The sequence below is a fragment of the Pleurodeles waltl genome, chromosome 5 (assembly GCF_031143425.1).
Source record: "Pleurodeles waltl isolate 20211129_DDA chromosome 5, aPleWal1.hap1.20221129, whole genome shotgun sequence".
NCBI classification, from domain to species: domain Eukaryota; kingdom Metazoa; phylum Chordata; class Amphibia; order Caudata; family Salamandridae; genus Pleurodeles; species Pleurodeles waltl.
Window position 1 is genome coordinate 638479332 of NC_090444.1, and position 20056 is coordinate 638499387.

The following is a 20056-nucleotide window of genomic DNA, read 5'->3' on the forward strand; positions in this document are numbered from 1 at the left end:
ACTCACCTTACTCCTCCCAAAGCTTCTCTGGATGCTGCTGCTCACATGATCAAGCGTATTAACTGCTCCAATCGCATAATCCCTATATCAAATTTCTTAGGGTAGCTTCCTATGGATGTCAGTTCAACCTACAAACTTGCATGTTTAGTGCACAAACTTTTAAACTTTAACTACCCTTGCCAACTTAGAATATTTTACACCCTCAAGCTTAAAATCCCATTCTTTAATGGAAAACACACCCTCAACCAGTCCTGTTTTCTATGACCATGGCATTATGGGGGTCATTCTGACCCTGGCGGTCGCGACCACGGAAGCACCGCCAACAGGCTGGCGGTGTTTCCTGGCCAATTCTGATCGCGGCGGTAAAGCCGCGGTCAGAAAAGGGAAACCGGCGGTTTCCCGCCGGTTTTCCCCTGGCCAAAGGAATCCTCCATGGCGGCGCTGCAAGCTGCGCCGCCATGGGGATTCCGACCCCCTTCCCGCCAGCCTGTTCCTGGCGGTTTACACCGCCAGGAAGAGGCTGGCAGGAACGGGTGTTGTGGGGCCCCTGGGGGCCCCTGCACTGCCCATGCCACTGGCATGGGCAGTGCAGGGGCCCCTTAACAGGGCCCCATAAAGATTTTCAGTGTCTGCTTGGCAGACACTGAAAATTGCGACGGGTGCCACTGCACCCGTCGTACCGCAGCAAATCCGCCGGCTCCATTCGGAGACGGCTTCATCTTTGCTGGGGCTTTCCCGCTGGGCCGGCGGGCGATCTTTTGCAGATCGCCCGCCGGCCCAGCGGGAAAGTCGGAATGCCCCCCGTGGTCATCTGACCGCGTGGCGTGTTTGGGCAGTTTCCGCCCGGCGGCCACCGCCCGCCGCCCGCCGGGGTCGGAATGACCCCATTTGTCTTTTTGTGCCGCACTCAGATAGTAACTCTACCCCTTATTCTTCATGCACTATATATAGCACTTTCGACTTGCCAAGGCATGACAAAGTCAAGCCCATCACTGTCCGTATAGTTCCCATCAGCATCTAGAGCCAAACATGCTGCTTTCCGATGCATGACCATACAGCATGTCTTCGCCGTATTGTATATTCACCTTCCAGCCTTTCATCCTACCTCACCTCTTACTGTTCTGACTGTGCTCACAGAATCTGACAGTAGCCCCTATAATAAATCCCCTAGCAACCTAGCACAGTCAAATCAGCTTAGGTTCATCATATTTATTTCCCATTCACTAAGTATGCATAAAATTGAGATCTGTGATTGTATACAGGAATATGAATCTGACATCCTGCTTGTAAAATAATCTTGTACAAATAATGCTTTGGCATCCACCCTCATTCTAGTAATTCCTCCCAACTATGAAGTCCTTCACCTCCCCATTCTTATAAAAAAATTAGGCAATCAGATGACCATCTTCAAAGCATACCTTTCTCTCACTCGGGTGAAGCTAGATCCTTGGCATGATGCTGACGTTATTGGCTTGAATATATTGACTTTCTCTTCATGCTCGCTTACAGGGACTGCACTTTATCTTTCATATGGCTCTGCTACCACCTTTACAAATTCTTTGTCTGACATCCTCTCCCCTAGCTTTGTAGGGTGCTATTGTATCTATTTCTTGGCAATTATAACATATGGAAAAAAACAGAAGCTACTTGATTGTTGCTTTGCCCTTGGAGTCCACCAACGTGTCACTGGTTCCACCCACAAAACCAGGTCCAGCCTCGACCTCTCTTCACCCTGAACTTGCAGTCCTTTATTTAAACTCCATCTGTCTCAGTGGCTGCAGCTCCTTGGACCAATCAAGGAGCTATGTTTTAGAAATTATAACATAGCGTTATGGGCACCAAAGTTACAATGTATATTGGAACAGTGTCTTTACGGAGCGTATTGTGCAGAAATTTCTTTGAAGGGGCCCGACCCGCTTTTGTCAGTGAGAACCACAGCATTTATCCAAGACAGAAGGTTAGACAGAGGAGAGCAAGGGATGGGAGAGAGGTATTTTACCTCCCTTCTAGCTGATTGGGACATCCTTGAGGTGAGAGGAACATGGTCAACAACTTTAAAAACAAATACACTGTTCCAATGTACGTTGTAACTTTGGTGCCCATAATGCTATTTTACGTAGTGCAATGATTCAGCACCAGAGTTTAAGAACACAGAATGGTGCATCTTGGGACATGGAGTTTGTGATTATCAGGTCACATGATTGGCAATTCAAAAAGCACTGGCTTTGTGATCACTTGCATTGTCTCACCTGTGATCAAGGCAGTTGGAGCCGAAACGCTTCAGGAAAAGGAGAGCTGTTGTTCACTCTTCAATAAAGCGCGCTTGGATGGATCCCAAACTGGTGCCTCGGCTATTTTGTTGCGTTATATATATATATATATATATATATATATATATATATATATATATACACTTATGTAAACAACATGTTTAAAATGTTAAGTATATATTGAGATGCTGTATCATTACTTTAGTATCAAAATTAGAGAAAGAAAAGTCACATAAATGCTCTTTTAACATTACAGTGTCACCTTTTGTAGTACATGAGCTCAAGCAGATTTCCTGAAGCACATTTAGGCAAGTAACTACAATAATATTGTAGAATGTTCAGAAATGCATTTGTTCCTTCAAGATAAGCACTCTGCTAAAATATGAGGTCTGAAATACACCAGCTGCTCTAGGAAAACGCATCGCTCAAAGAACAAACTCCCTGGAGAATACTAGTCACTTAGCTGCAGTCTTTTCAAGAGTGCTGGAGGAATGCCGGGTGTCAGATGGTACAGGAACGAAGAAAAGAATTGCCTCAAAAGTCCTGAATATGAGGATGACAGCAGGGGCTGGACTGCCAAATCAGATGCTGAGATCAGGAAGCAAAACAAAGCCAAGCAGGGAGGCATGCTTCACTCTGCTATTTATAGCCAATCAGGAAAGCAGTTGAGTTTCCACATGTGGATGAGTCACCACACCCAATTAGAAGCACATGTCTACACCACACCCAATTAGAAGCACATGTCTACACCTGCTCACATTAGCAAACAAGCATTAGTAAAACAAGCATTGATAAAACCAATTGTGTAACACAGCACATTATGTTTACTTAGAAACATGAAGAAGAGAGATATGATTTAATCCTTATCCCTGGGGATGCTGACAGATAATGCAGGAGGCACCTTGGGGATTCCTGACACTGGTAGAGAGAAGTCTTTGTTGTCCCTGAGACTTCAACAACAGGAGGCAAGCTCAGTTCAAACCCTTGGAGATTCTTCACCAGTGGGAAGTCACCCAAAAGTCAATCTTAGTCCTCTCTCAGGAAGAAGCAGCTACTGCAGGTCAACCTAGCAAAGCACAGTCACAGGCAAAGGGGCAGTACTCCCCCTCCATCTCTTGTCCTTGGCAGAGGTTCCTCTAGGTTCCAGAAGTAATCTGATTTTCAAGGGTTTTGGGTGTTCTTCTTAAACCCCTTTCTGCCTTTGAAGTAGACGTACTTCTAAGAGAAGTCTCTGTTGTTTTGAAGTTCCTGTCTTGCCCAGGCCAGGCCCCAGACACACATCAGGGGGCTGGAGACTGCATTGTGTGAGGACAGGTATAGCTCTTTCATGTGTAAGTGACCACTCCTCCCCTCCGCCCAGATGGCCCATCAGGATATGCAGGCTAAATCCTAGCTCCCTTTGTGTCACTGTCTAGAGGAGAAGTACAAACAGCCCAACTGTCAAACTGATCCGGGCAGGGAACCCACAAACGGGCAGTCACAGAATGGTTTAAGTAAGAAAATGCCTACTTTCTAAAAGTGGCATTTTCAAACACTCAATCTAAAAAACAACTTCACTAAAAGATGTATTTTTACATTGTGAGTTCAGAGACCCCAAACTCCACATGTCTATTTAAAGGAAGCCCCCATGAGATAGGCCTTGCAACAGTGAGAAACAAATTTGGCAGTATTTCACTGTCAAGACATGTAAAACACATAAGTACATGTCCCACTTTTAACATACACTGCACCCTGACATGGGGCTACCTCGGGCCTACCTTAGGGATACCTTACATGTATAAAAAGCAAAGGCTTAGGCATGGCAAGTGGGTACACTTGCCAAGTCGAATTGGCAATTTAAAACTGCACACACAGACACTGCAGTGGCAGGTCTGAGCCATGTTTACAGGGCTACTAATGTGGATGGCACAACTAGCGCTGCAGGCCCACTAGTAGCATTTGATTTACAGGCCCTGGGCACCTCTAGTGCCCTTTACTGGGGACTTACTAGTAAATCAAATATGCCAATCATGGTTAAGCCAATGTACACATATAATTTATACAGGGAACACTTACACTTTAGCACTGGTCAGCAGTGGTAAAGTGTCCAGAGCAAACAAAAACAGCAAAAACAGAGTCCAGCACACAGAAGCAACCTGGGAAGTAGAGGCAAAAAGTTAGGGGAGACCATGCCAATGATGCCAAGTCTAACAGTGGTGAAGTGTTTTAATATCGTAGAAGTAAAATGTAATACTTGAGCATTAATTTATATATATATATTTATATATACATATATTTATTTTATTTTTTACACGTATTTACATATCGATATTTATAGCTTGTTAAACATACTTGTAGGGAAGTAAGGGATATAGGGTTGATAAATGTGAAAGTGTATTAATACTCTAGTATTACGTTTTACACACACACACACACACATTTTTATACATATACAGATATATATTTATACCATGTTATATATACTGATACGGGCAGGATGTAAAGATATAGGAACAATGGGTGGAAAAGTTAATTAATACTCTAGTATTACATTGTAATACTTGAGTATTAATTTTAAATCATATATGTTTATAAACATTTTTATAAATATACAAATATATATTCATACAATATTACATACTGTATACTATTGGGATGTTTTGTAAGCGATATAGGAGTAATGGGTGGGGAAGTGTATTAATAATCTAGTGTTAAATTTTAATACTTGAGTATTATTTTTTAGAAAAGAAACATATATAAATTATTTTGAATACGTTTTTTTTTTAAATGTATATATATATATATAATAATATATGTATATTCTAAAGAATGGGAATTCATGCTTAATTGGGGTAATGGGTAGTTGATTATATCAATATTTTATTCTAAAATAAAATATTTTTTTAAATATAAAATACACAATAATGTATTTTAAGTGCAGTTCAATAAATTACATGGTGGAGTTAGAAAAGTAATTTTATCCTCCGGTCACTATCCACCACCTTCCCTGAGGTAAGTGGCCAGGCGGAGTTAGAATGGTAATTTTACCCCAGTCACTGTACAGCACCGCCCCTGAGGTAAGTACCTAGTGGAGTAAAAATAGTAATTTTGCCCTCCTGTCAATGGCCAGCACCTTCCATTATGTAAGTACCCGGTGGAGTTAGAATAGTAATTTTGTTCTCCAGTCACTGTCCAGCACCTTCCCTGAGGTAAGAGTCCCATGGACTTAGATTAGTAATTTTACCACCCGGTCACTGTCCAGCACCTTCTCTGAGGTAGATACGATGTGGAGTTAGAAAATTAATTTTGCCCCTATCACTGTCCAGCATCTTCTCTGAGGTGGGCACCAGATGGAGTTAGAATAGTAATTTTGCTCCCTGTTACTATCCAGCACCTTCACTGAGGTAAGTAACTGGTGCAGTTAGAAATGTAATTTTGCCCCTGCTCACCGATCAGCACCTTCCCTGAGTTAAGTACGCAGTGGAGTTAGAATAGCAATTTTGCCACCAGTAACAGTCCAGCCCCTTCCCTGAGGTAAGTACATGGTGGAGTTAGAATAGTAATTTTGACCCCTGTTGCAGAACAGCACCTTTCCTGAGGTAGGTAACCTTTGGAGTTATAATAGTAATTTTGCCCCATCACTATCCAACACATTCTCTGAGGTAAGTCCCTGGTGGAGTTAGAAATGTAATTTTGTCCCCGGTCATTGTCTAGCATCTTCCCTGAGGTACATACCTGGTGGAATTAGAATACTAATCTTGTCCCCCATCACTGTCCAGCACTTTCCCTGATCTGAGCACCCAATGGAGTCAGAATAGTAATTCCCAATCACTGCCTAGCACCTCCACTGAAGTAAGTACAAGCTGCAGTTAGATTAGTAATTTTCCGCACATTTATTAACCAGCACCGTCCTCGAGGTAATTACTCAGTGGTGTTAGAAAGTAGTTTTGCACGTTAACTCTGCTGCACCTTCATTTAGATGATTAACATGAGTAGTTACAGTACTACTTGTTCCCCTTTTCATTGTTTATTAATAATTTGATAATGCTTATTGAATTTTTTTCGTTGAATTATTATTAAAATATGACTTTAGCACACTTTATAAACAACATATTAATGTATATTTTACCATAGTGTGTTCTCATTTTATTTAACAGATAATCTTAATGGTATTTATTTTTCGATATTTTATCTTAACTTGGTTTTACTAAGATGGTAATTTGCTGTAGTCTCTAGTACCCCTTTTTATTCCACGAATCAGTGCTTAAAATAAATAATAGCACTGTAAGTATATAACATGGCAAGGATGAATATTTCTTTTAGGGTTCTATACTCTTATAATACTTATGTGAAAAGATAGGTGGCAGTATTTATTTAAACATCCCTGTTTGTACTGACAGCTCTTAGTGTCATATCTGGTCACCTCACATACCAGTGTCACACTGGCGACAAAATAGTGGACAGCATTTTTTATAGTGTTTTCTTATGTGTTTACCATAATTTTAAGGAAATATGTTTTGAAAACGTTTTTTCCACATTTATTTGCTGACTAAACATGTATTTATTTTAGTAGAGGCAAAAAGTACAGTTAGATCTTTTCAGTAACGGGTATCAGCCATTTTGGTAGAGGACAGCTCCTTGACAAATCACTGAAATAGAAAATGGACAAAAAGTTTCATGGTCGTGCACGGTGGTGAAAATACCATACATTCTTTTGATTATATTTTTTGTTTAGCTGCTCCGTATTTCCTTATAATGTTTAATCCATTTATTTTAAGTGTAATTACGTACAAGAAAAAAATCATTGGTTTTATAGATTTTGAAAGTGTCTCCGCATCAACGTTATATAAATTAATATGGGTGTTACTTTTTTAAACAATTCGGCACAGATTTAAGAGGGCCTAGCGCCATATAACGTCATTTTTTAATGCTAATGTGGCACTATTATGGCAAAATTGTCATGCCATATTTACAAAGTGGTGCAATGCATGCTTTGAGCCACTATGTGACCCCTTGCGCCACATTATGCCTGTGCCTAGCATAATGCATGCAAGGGGGCGATTCCATTGTTAGGGGGGCCAATAAATGGCACAATGACATCTGAAAGGTTTCTTGGCACCATTTCTTTTGGCATTTTTAATGCTTGCACAGACCAGGTGTTAAAAGGAGGTACACCATTGTTTTCATTGGGCCTCAATGTGCTTTGGAGGATTAGCATAAATTTTTTGGCGCTAATCCTGCAAAACACAAAACTAGCGTAAACAATGTCTTACTACCGCCATGGTACATCGCATATTAAATATTGCACCCACATGGTGGCAGTAGGGGGCGCTATGGGGCGCAAGAAAAGAGGCGTTGCATTGGATGCCTGCCACTTTTCTTGAATCTGGCCCTTTGTTTCTAGGACTTATATAATAAAAGTTTGCAATGCGTGGTAAATGGATGCGTGGTTGTGGTATACGTGGTGACTGTGTGTATTGTAATGGTACAGATCGTTATTTCCAATGTCCGTGCATTGTAACAGTATGCGTGATAATATACATTGTGTGGTAATGCTCCCGTTGTAAAGACATGTTGTAAATATATGCTTTGTTCCATCATACAGCCGTTTGTCCCAACAATCAAGAACAGAAAGTGAGAAGTTAAACACCTTTATATTCTCTCAGATCTTCTTCACTCTGCCTGCTGCCTCTACACAAGATTAACCTTTCTTGTGTTGTCAGCTGATCTTTTTCTTAACTTGTTGCCAGGTCCTGGACTCCTTTCTCCTCCATATGTAACTGAACAACTATTACTGAAACTCTCCTCTTTCTAGCAGCCTAAGCCTATAACCCTTGTGTCATACTCCATTTACTAGCTTCCCTCTACAGTGCCAGGATGCCCTTTTTTTGTGACTGGGAGCTTCGAAATAAGCTAGACTAGACTGCCTTACTCTGCAAAAAGGAAAAGCATTATTTGAGGTCTTCAGGCTCTCGCAGGTCTCCAATTGTCCATTCACATATGGTAGCAAGGAATTACAGAAACAGTCCTTCATCATGAATATTGTTAAGAGAGGATTTCTCTGAATCATAGTGGCCAGTTCTAAATAAACCTTCTGCTGCTTTTTTAATGTAAGTTGTGAAACTGGTGTTCTTTATATTTACCAGTGTTATCTGTAATGATACTCTCTTTTTTATGTTTGTATAGGGTTTTGATTCCCCTTCATCCAACATGTTGAAAAATAAATAAAAAATGATGTTTTATGTATTTGTTTGGCCACATTTAGAACACACAGCATATATCCCACATCACCCCTGTATTGTTAGTTTTGTAATATTAGCCCCTAGGTACCCAGGGAATGGATTTTCTGCAGATTCCAGAGTTAAGCTCAGGGCTTCAGATATATCCACAGAACTGATAACAAGGATCGCCCCTTCTTGTGCACCACCAAAGGAAGACAGTATTTGAAATAAATCTGCTTACTCTAACCCTGGCAAACTCTGTGCCTGAAAAGACAAACCACTGGGCCCAGAAGCCCTTTTTGTTGAGGGAAACTTGGCATACTGTGGGCCTGATTTAGAGTTTGGTGGATGGGTTACTCCGTCACAAATGTGACAGATATCCCATCCACCATATTACAATTATAGGATATAACGGGATCATAATGTGGCAGAAGAGATATCAGTCACATTTGTGATGGAGTTATCCCCTCAGCCAAACTATAAATCAGGCCCTGTGTTGCGTGGAGAACTCAGTTAGGTTTGGTATTCTATGGAAATTTCCCACATCTGGCAGCTAGACGTCCTGCCTAGTTTTGTTGATTATCATAGGAGGAGGTTATTTCTAACATAGAAGTCAGTATATATTTATGTGATGTTTAGCAAGTAGACATTTTAGTTATCCTTTTGCCTCCAAATAATGTAACATTTCTACAACAAGATCAGCCTAAGATTGTCACAATAACTTACAAAATTGTTAAAGAAACTGAAAGGAGAGGTGTTTGGTTTGGTTTTTCTCTCTACATGGGGTACTCTTTAGGAGTCATTTAACACTTTCTGCAAAAGTAAACAGGGAGCCTTTGCCTAAGTAATTAGTGGCTCCTGATCCTCCCTCATTTTCAAATGTCTGTAGCCTACTCTGAGCTCCTCCAGGATAGATACCAGAAATGATTCACGCTGGATTCCAGACAGACACCAGTCTGTGTCTCACTTAAAGAATTATGATTCTGTGAATGCTCACAGAGGATGCCCCATAACCTTCCAGCACTCTTTCCCTACAAGGCAATAATGAAACAGGGCAAACATTTTTAAAAAATAATGGTTTGAGTAAGAGGTTTTTTTTTGTTAACAGTGGAATGACAGTTGCCTTTTAACAAAATAGATAACACTTGGCCCTTTTCAAGTGAGGACATTTAATACACAGCATGGAGATTGTACAATCACTGGAGCAAGATGGTTAAATGTTAAAAGTCATCACTGGGCAGGGTGAGTGAAAGCGCCCTAGCTGTATCAGCCCGAGTAAATCTGCAATTGTAAACAAAGAAAACGTTGTTAGCCTAGGCACCAGCTCATCCCCGGGTGTCACCCCCAGAATAAAGAAACCACCCTCTTTGTCCCATTTCATATCTTCCACTTTCGCAAGAAAACAAAATTCAAGCTGCTCACATAATTCTGGGGGGAAGTGACATTAAGTGATATGGTTGATATGCTGGAACTGTCCGTCAATTCTCTGTAGATCAAAAAACATTTTTCAGCATGCCATGAGAGCGCATGATCTTATGATAACAAAATGGTTTTTTGGCTTTCCTGAGATTTTATAGCTATTCAGGTTTTCCTTATATTTCAACCTATCAGCAGTGAATGCATTTCCTACCATTAGTATTCCTTTTAATTTTTTCGTCCAGTCTCAGTTCAGGGGTCACCTACTGGACTGCGCTTCTGACTCCTAACAGTGGTTTTTCTGAGTGGTATATTCTGTTAGACTACCTTCATCATTGAGTTATGGACGGCCTCCCCCTGCTTATACAGTGAGCGGGAAGATCTGCATGTCTGACATCTTCCATCTCAGCAGCATCATTACTCTGGGGTACCTTTCACCTCCTCCTTGGTAACATTGCTGTCATAGATGTTCTTTACCCTTAAGGTAAGCAAATGCCCCCATGTAGCTGAAGATTGTCTTACCAAAAGTGCAGCTTTATCCACAGATCCATTAACTGCAGGCCTAAGGCCTGTCATATACCTCCGAGAGAAACTATGCCAGATAAAAGAGGTCGAGGAGTCCACAATGTTCTTGGCTGCTGAGTCTTCAACCAGTGAACCCATCTAATAATTTAAATCACCCACAATTATCATCCTAGAGCAATGGGATAGAAGCAAACCGACTTAACTGCTCATTCCATCCAAAAGGTTGCCTTTCACGGTAGTGGACAATAGGCTGAGACTGCTTCAAATGTGAAATCGTCCCAACGTACCTACAAATTGAGGTATTCTGCAGAAGAAAAGGAAGCATCCTGAATAGGGACCGACCTTAGCATATTTCTGAACACTGCTGCCACACCCACTCACTTCTTGTCAGTAACACGATTGCCCAATCATATATTGTGGCCTGTTGGTAAAGCTGCATTTTTTCTGCAGCACTATCCATACCGATGTCTCAGCTAATAGGAGATCCAAACTATTTTGATCTATTACATCGAAAATCTGTAACTTGTGGTTTGGGTAGGAAAGCACAAGTTAATACCGATGATCCTTCACTAAAGGGGCTTTACCTGTCAACGGTGCAGCACGTAGCTCTCCTGCCATTCTTTGGGCATCTGAAATATTAGCCAGCATGGCTTCTGCAAGTTCCCCTCTTGACCTGCTGAAGTGCCACGAGTTAATCCTTGGAACATACATACAAATGAGCAGGGTCCCTGGCCATTGGTTCAACTTGGGACCAGTGTTGGAGCAGATATGCTGATATGAGAAATTTCTAATGATTTGTGTATGAATACTAATGAGAAAACTCGATAAAGAAACTAATATTAGAAAATAACAGGTATGAGCAAAACGTGCCCACAGGGAGTGGTCGCCATGTGTATTAACAAGATGCTAAAAAATGAAATATATATTAAAAACGTCTTAATATGTCATAATTGAATGTATAACCTATGTTTTATGTTAATTTGTGTTCTTAACTTAGCCATACTGGAGCCCTGGTTTTCACTGGGCCTTGCCTGCTTTAATGTGGAGACGCGACAAAGCTGCTGAGGACTTGAACTGGAGAAAAGAACCTTGAACTGTACAGAGTTCAGAGAGCTCTGCTAGAAAATTCAGCAAATGTACCAGTGGACAGGAGATGATGAGGACAAATTGATACAATTATGTGTAGTGTAGGCTAAACGTACTTTCCCAGGACTTGAACAATGGAAACACTGACTAAAAGACTGTGAGCAACAATTTTGTTACCTTACGAGCCGGATGATGTTCTCATCGACAGAAGAACCAATCAAACTAATGGAATTTGAATCCTGAATAGACGTGTACATGTGGTAAACAAAAACTATAAGTTAGAGTCATAACTTCTGATAAGGTTGACCAATTAGCTACTAGTGGGATGGACTGAAAGAACCTAATAAAAAGTCATGACAAAGGAAGGAGATTTAGAGTGGAGAGGAGAAAGTTGATGACGTCAAGAGACGCTGTCCGAAGTGCTGATAATTGGGCTTACTCTCTGTGAGCCTGATACTTTGCTGATGAACGATGACCTGGAGACAAAGACTGACCCGTTACTGATCCATCTGGGATAGGTAGCTATAACAATGTGACTGACAAATGAGTGCTTTTTCTTCTAGGTACCAACTGTGCTGTTTTAAATGTTTTTGCGCTTTTAGATAGATTTTCCAAATCAATGTTTTTGTCTAAATTGTTTTTGCATGAAGTCCCAAATGCTGATGCTAATTAAGGTTAGGTATGTTGACAAGGGTGACTTTGACGGCGACAATTGACTGACTAAAAAATTGCATTGCTGAATTACTCTATAAATGTTTTAAGATTTCGCTAACTTCTGTTGTACTTTGATTGCTTGAGATACTTTTGGTGAACATTGTTTTGTGATGATTAATAAAGCTTGATTAACGATGAATTGAATAAGGTTTTGATTAGAATTGTAACTAATAGGGAATAAAAACGATTAACAATATAGAGAGTGATGGTATTTCTTTTTAGATAGTTTTTTCATTAGTGGTTGCCATTGATTTTAGTGCTATTGATGGTTTCACTGGTCTACCGCTTAGCTAGGATACTCTATGCGATCCAAAAGGTTAATCGACCTATACGAGTCCCCTTGTAGGTTCACTTACTGAGGACCAGGCGCGCTAGCACTAGCTTTCCTTTGGCATGTCCACTTCATGTCTGAGAAGTGGAATTAGCTTTATACAGCTGCTGGTCTCCACGCATGTCTGAATACAGAGTGACAGAAAAACTAGCCCAGCACCCCTCCAGACATCTACTCGGTGTCGAGTCCAAAAAACGAAGTAAAAAATCAGACCTTATGACCCTTTCCAATCCGAGCCCCTTTATAGAACCATTTCTTCATGACTTTCCCCTGAAAGTTCACTGTGTAAGCCTCGTGTAGTCTAAAAATTAAACGAGATATTTAATGCTGATGAAATCAAGGTGAAATACCTTCTAGCTTCCCAGTCACACCTCGTTGAGAAAATGTTACTTTATTAACTGAGGTACTTTGTGCTGAAAGTTACTCGTTTAACTATCACTTAATCTATATTTTAATTACTGATTTCAAGACCCGAGACGTCTGACAATAGAATTAGTTCTTTCATGGGAGCAAACACAATTTTACATTAATATGAGACACTTATCAGAAATGATGTAAGGCCTTTTGATCAATTCCATAGTGTAAGCAAGTATGACCGGTAGTAGGGAGCTATTGGGTGGTGCATCCTACACAGGTAACCAACAAATAAGGTGCTCATTAACCAGAATTCTGATTTTAGGGCATCTGTCGTTTTGTTTGTGTACTTAAAATGGCCTTCATTTCCCAATATACTTACAAAAACTGATGTCATGAGAGAAAGAAGGGTAATGATTACCTGGGGTTACGGTGAGTACTTAAGCTGCTCATGACTCATGTCTGCCATTTCTAGAACACATTTTCAAATATATCTTTCAAAGGTTTTCAGTTCACTGAAATTCCTTTTCATAACGTGCTCTTCTTGTTCTGTAGCTGAAGTAGATATATTCTCCATAACAATTCCACTCAGAAGTGCCGAGAACAGATTTGCAAATGAGGCAAGCATGTAAAAACTGGATCTTACCATTGTGTATAACGGAACAACTGTAGAAGGGAAAATGGCATGGAGAAAGTTGTCTACGTGTTTTCTGAACAGGAACCATTTAGAATTGACATGTGCACGCATCTGAAATGAGAAAAAAACATTTAACAATATCTGATTCCTTCATAACAGTAAAGAAGAACGCAATAAAAACGATTGACCATGTGTAATAACATGCCTCAATTACCTACTGTTAATTGAATTACTCAGAGTCCTTGTCCTTTGCTTCAATTCATCAGATTATGAGGCAGTCCAGCTTCCAAGACACCAAAGTCACTTCAAATAAAACAGCCTTCTCTCCCTCGCTCGTCCTGTTCGTACAAAGCAAGAGACGGAACCAAAACAAGCTGATCTTGAAAGTACAAGGTGGCAGGCGGATGTAATGAATTGACTCAGGGGAGAAGGACTGCAATGTAATGGCATTACCGGTAAGTAAATGAGGCAATACCTTCTTGTTCCTCCCTTTTTAAACTAATCACATTGTGAGCTGTGCCAAAGCAAATCCAGGACAACTTAGGTTGAATGCAGCAATCTTTTTAATCACATTCAACATACAACCGCCCTATAATCACTTCACAGAGGTAAAAAACCTGGAACCAAAAACATCATTTAAGTCCAAGTCCTGCACAATTCATTAATAGTTCACAAAAGTACATTGAATAGACCAAGTGGTCGATTTGCAAATTTCCACAACAGACAGAGGCACCCTGGATTTCTGAAACAGTAGTTGACATCCCCCTGGACAACCTGTCCTATCTCCCAAGAAGGGAAGGACGGGACCGCTGCCCTGTAATGTAAAGAGACTGAGGACCTGATTCATATATTAAGAGTTAGGACCAAAGGCTAGATGAGAACTGTTCTTTTCACATTAAGAGTATGAAGCCTATTTTCTTCCTCTTAAGTAGGAGAAGAAAAGAACTCCAGTAACTTCACCTCTTGCTCTCTGTGAAAGTGGAATGTACATTAGGAACAAAAGATGGACCCTGACATAGAAGGATTCTATCATCAAAAATCTTTAAAAATGGGTGTCTATCGGAAAGGGAACTCAGTTCACCAAGCCTTCTGGCAGATGTATTTGTCACTAGTAACAATGTTTTTTCATGTTAGTATCCTAACATCTACTGAGTCTAGAGGCTCAAAAGATGTGTCCTAGAGTGCCTTTCACAGCAAAAAAAGATACCAAGTGCAGGGAGAACTGAAGCAATAATAGAGCAAATGTTATTAACACTCTTAAACTACTTGATGCACCAAACTCTCCTAATCTGAAAGGTTCTCCTGAGCACACCTAATTGCCTTGATAGCTGACCATTGTTAACGCTCCTGACCTTATTTGGTTAAGTTACATTATTTTATAAGGAGACGCATAAGAAGGTCGATGGACCTTTTGACTGTGCTTAAAGTATTTCCCACCATGAGACTCCGTGTCAATATAAATCAATGGCAATGACAATCAATAGCATCAATAATCACAGGAGTCAGTAATTTCCACACATCATTTCCTTTCGATCATGAATAACCACACATTTACGTAAAAGTTAGAATGTTTATTTCCCGATGTTAACAATGCTAATATCACATAACTTAATCTCAAAATCAAATGATAAGCAAACAGAAACAATACTGGCTGCCCCAATCTTCTAGAGAAACGTAATTTAATCAAAGCTTGGACCACTACACATTCTAAGGTTACTGTACAAATCAATAGCAAGAATAACTGTGGAAGAGAAATGGCATACATTTAGATTCAGCAAAGAAAATACATCAACTGTTATTATATGTAGCAAGCACCATCAGTGAGTAACCTAACTAACCTTCAGATTATAATAGCATGTTTGGACTTCATGCAAAACAATTGTAGTCAACACAAATTTGGAAAAACATCTAACTATGGCTCTATGAAAATTATCGGTTGGTACCTAGGGATAAAAGCAAATAAACAACATCGTCTTATACCTTGCCTCAGTATGGTTTAGCAAGCTGTGACAGTCTTCGTCAATTGGACAGCAGTCTAGTCAGCAAAGCATCGGAATTCACCATTAACATTCAGGAAAGTAAAGTCTCTTCATGCAGTTTGGAAAAAATAATATGGAAACCCTCAAGAGGAATGGGGAGAATGGAGCCTCTCCTCTGGGTGCAGTCTGGCTAAGTTAGATTCCCTAAAACTACTTCCCCAATTGCTATTTGTCAAAGAATCATACGTTTACATTTAGTCCAATGAAAGTAGAACCCCAAATCTAAGAATTTACTAGACCACTGTTCACATGTCGATGATTGGCTCCTCTTCTCGTGTTCCCATTGTTGGGTTCGTCAGGTAAAATATTTGTATCAGCTTATACTCCAGTCAGTGCATCCATTGTCTGCTCCTGGGAAGGTCGTCTTTACATACACTAATATATACAATATATCTCTAGCTAGTACAGTATATTCTAGCAAGCAGTTCTCATGGGAAACAATTCTAGTTACTAACAATCGGTCTAGGCAATAGGAAATCACAATTTAATTCTCCTAAACAGCCATTATATAACTCGCCTACGCAATGCAGGTTGAAATGAGGCAGTGCAACTAGGCCCAAGACCTCGCTAAATTAAGGCCTATGATTAATAAAGAAAATACATAATACATGACCTTTAATATGACATACTACTACATTCATCCAAACATGAGCTCACCATATTGCATTAATAAGCTGTTAATAAGTATGCTTCATGATTATTGGTGGTCACTCAAATAGGCACATTTTCAAATGCATGTATCATTTCTCTATGGTAACTCATTTTCTATGCAGATTCAACACTCAAAATACATGAATATTCATTAGTAAAAATTCAGCTTTAACAATCCCTCCTCCGATGACTACATCTTCCCACACAAATTTTCTGCTTCAGCTAAAATTTGTCATCTCTATCACTTTTTATCTTCGTTCCCTCCTTGAATGTTTCCTAAACAAATTGTCAATTTTTATCTCTTCCCTCCTATGGTCATTTTTCATTTTCTTTGATTTAATCACAGGATACAATTGGCATATTCCCCATGTTACAATTATGCAGATCACAATAATCGATATTCCTTGTATTATTTTCAATATCATTACTTTCCCAATGTTGCTGAGCCAAACTCCCACTGCAGCATAAACTTTGCCAACTTTCTCCCAAACACCTGGTACTTTCAGCTCTTTGAAATCAGCAATTCATTAGTCAGATTATTAAGTAAGCTTCTAATTTATTTTCTTTTATCAGGAATATATGAACAACAATGCTTCTAATTAAGCATCTTGCAAATTCTGCCATCTTTTTCTAAAGGAATATCTAACGCAAGGTGGTTCTGAAGAGTCATAGATCTTACCACAACCATTTCTGTATCCATTAGGATCATGGCTCCTGAAAATTTTTTCAACATGTTATCCACATGAGTAGACAACTTTTGAATCTTTATAGAATTCAGAACAACTCCTACTGAAAGAATCATTGATCCAAATATATCTCCTACTTTACCAGAAGCAGATTCTCTCTTTTGTTTAATGGGATGTAATTCAGTCATTTTCGGTAATCTTTTCAAGTCCTCTAGTTGAAATATCTTTAGGAAAACTATCCCCAAGTAACATGTGCCATACCATCCTCTTGGAAGACGGTAATACGCATTTGGCCCATAGATGTTACATATTTCAGGGATCGCTGAATCCTGTACATTCAACATAAATGTCCATTTAATCTGAAACAAGAACACATGTCTACATTCACTCTTTCCCACAAACAAAGTGTCAGTACTAGATTTAGGCCTAACTACACAAAGCTTCCCTACATGTTGCACATCTAAAGCTAATCTCCCTTGTGTTTTTATTTCACTAAATGTGTAATCATTTAAAAAAAAGAAATTCTCTAAACTCTTTTCTAACTTCTCCTTTAATGCCTTTCTCTTGTTGTCTGTCTGATCTAAGAAGCTCTTTTCTAGTGGAGTAAGCAAGCATGTCAAGTTATTTTTGTGCGCATTTGCCGTGCCAAAAGTTAATGTAGGCTCAAAGAATCCTCTCACTAAATCCATATTGTTCTGCTTAGCTACTCTACTCAGGTACTTCATTATGGGGACAAACGAAAACACAACGTCATAGTTGGAGAAGAAATACTGGATGTACCCCTGGTTATAAAATCTTGTTAGAAACAGGCTACAACTTATGCCATATGTGAGGGGCAAACTGTGAGAGGTAACGCCTTCTTCGACTGATGAAGGAATATACGCGCATCCATAACAATTTCTCGCATCCATTGTTTCAACATATTCACTCACTCACTAATAAGGGATAGAAAACATGAGAGGAACGTTCTCCTTGTGCATTGTCTAAGTGTAGATACTTCTCATCTAACCTGAACTTCTCTATTTCTGTTATTGCTGTAGTTGTTTCTAAAGCTGAAGTATGGTTGGCTCTACTCTTATCAGGAACAGTCATTCCCACAATCAATATCATGAACAATACCATGCATACAATCGCCAAACCAATACTTGGGTATTTACAGCATCTATTCTTCCTACCCTGCTGGCCAAGGTTATTCAAGATCTGTAAAGAATCAGAAAGTAGAAGAGAAAAATAGTAACTATGCAGCGAAAATCAAAAACAAAATCTTCAAACTTCTTTCAGCAATTATTTACAGCTTTCAGTCTTACTTCCAGGACCCTTTGTCAAAATTGCGACTGAATGCTAACAGCCTGGTAAAGCTGCTGCAACTGGGTCCACAGTAGCTGGAAATATGCTACTGGGCGGTTTAAACCTCCATGGACTTCAGTCAAGACAGACAAAGAACATGCATCACGCTCATGGCAAAACAACATGAAGGGCTTTGTGTAGTCAGGCATTCCCAAAGCCGGAGCTTTACACAAACTTTCTCTCAATCAAGAAAATGCTTTCATACAGACCTGGTCTAACACTAGGGGATCAGTAACTTCTTCAGCTTCCCTAATGGCTTTCAAATGACTGAAAAGTTGGGAATCCACTGGCGACAGTAGCCTACCATACCCCAAAAACATCCTGACATCTCTCTGTGTGGCTGGGGGACTTTCCCTTTTCAATCTGGGTGCCAAAACACTTCACTTCTTTCTGACAGTATTGTAATTTAGGTGGAGACACTTTATGACCACCATTTCCCAAATGGTTCAGTAAGGCAATTGTGATATATTTACAGTCTACCTTTGTTTTGGATGCAATCAACAAATCATCGATGTACTGTACCAATGTGGATTGGCAAGACATTTCCAAGGTTTTTTTTCAAGATCTGGTTGAATATGGAAGGTGATTCTAAAACCCTTGAGGAATTCTACACCAACATTAAACTTGATCTAAAAATTTGAAACAGATGAGAAATTGAGTATCCTTGTGAAGAGGCACAGAAAAGAAGGCTTGTGACAAGTCTATGATGGTGAACCATTCAGCATCACATGGAATCTGAAACAAAATCATGGCTGGATTTGGTACTACGGGTCAACATTTGACTACAATGTAATTTATTTTTCTTAAATCCTGGACAATCTGAGGGCCATATTTATACTTTTTGACACACAACTGCGCCAACGCAGTTGTGCGTCAAAAATTTTAACGCCGGCTAACGCCATTCCAAAGCGCCATGCGGGCGCCTTATTTATGGAATGACGTTAGCCGGCGCAGCTGACTGGTGTGCGTAAAAAAAAATGACCCACACCAGGCAGCGCCGGCGTAGGGGAAAATGGAGCTTGGGCGTCAAAAAATGGGGCAAGTCAGGTCTGAGGCAAAATATTAGCCTCAACCCGATTTGCGCCATTTTTTTTTGCTCCCAACCCCCATTGAAATGACTCCTGTCTTAGCACAGACAGGAGTCATGCCCCCTTGCCCAATGGCCATGCCCAGGGGACTTATGTCAACTGGGCATGGTCATTGGGCATAGTGGCATGTAGGGGGGCACAAATCAGGCCCCCCTATGCCACAAAAAAAATATATATATATATATATACTTACCTGAACTTACCTTAAGTTCCCTCGGATGGGTCCCTCCATCCTTGGGCGTCCTCCTGGGGTGGGCAAGGGTGGCAGGGGGTGTCCCTGGGGGCATGGGAGGGCACCTCTGGGCTCCTTCCAAGCCCACAGGTCCCTTAACGCCTGCCCTGACCAGGCGTTAAAAAATGACGCAAAAGCGGCTGGACGTCATTTTTTTTGACCCGCCCACTCCTGTGCGTCATTTTTGCACGGGAGTTTAAATAAGGCGCACATGCCTTGGAGTAATTTTTTAGACGGGAACGCCTACCTTGCTTATCATTAATGCAAGGTAGGTGTCCACGCAAAAAATGACGCAAACTCCAAGATCTTTGGCGCTAGACGGATCTAACGCCAAAGTACAAATATGGAGTTAGCTTTGCGTAAAAAAAAACGACGCAATTCCGGCGCAAACAGAGTATAAATATGCCCCTGAATGTCCCCACAGGGCTTTCGCAATCCCATTATCGGGGAATTACATGGACTGCTTAACATTTCTTTCAA

General features: G+C 40.2%; 1 protein-coding gene across 2 annotated transcripts in view; it reads right to left on the minus strand.

Moving 5' to 3' along the window:
* The window catches only part of KMO (kynurenine 3-monooxygenase), a 572599-nt gene that overhangs the window by 29116 nt on the left and 523427 nt on the right, over positions 1–20056 (minus strand). Inside the window, exon 13 of one of the 2 annotated variants that reach the window (XM_069234506.1) lies at positions 13543–13644. In XM_069234506.1, coding sequence (XP_069090607.1) covers positions 13543–13644 — 102 coding nt within the window. Of the gene's footprint in view, positions 1–13542; positions 13645–16004; positions 16938–20056 lie in introns of those variants that run through there. The other variant, XM_069234507.1, reaches the window with a different exon arrangement.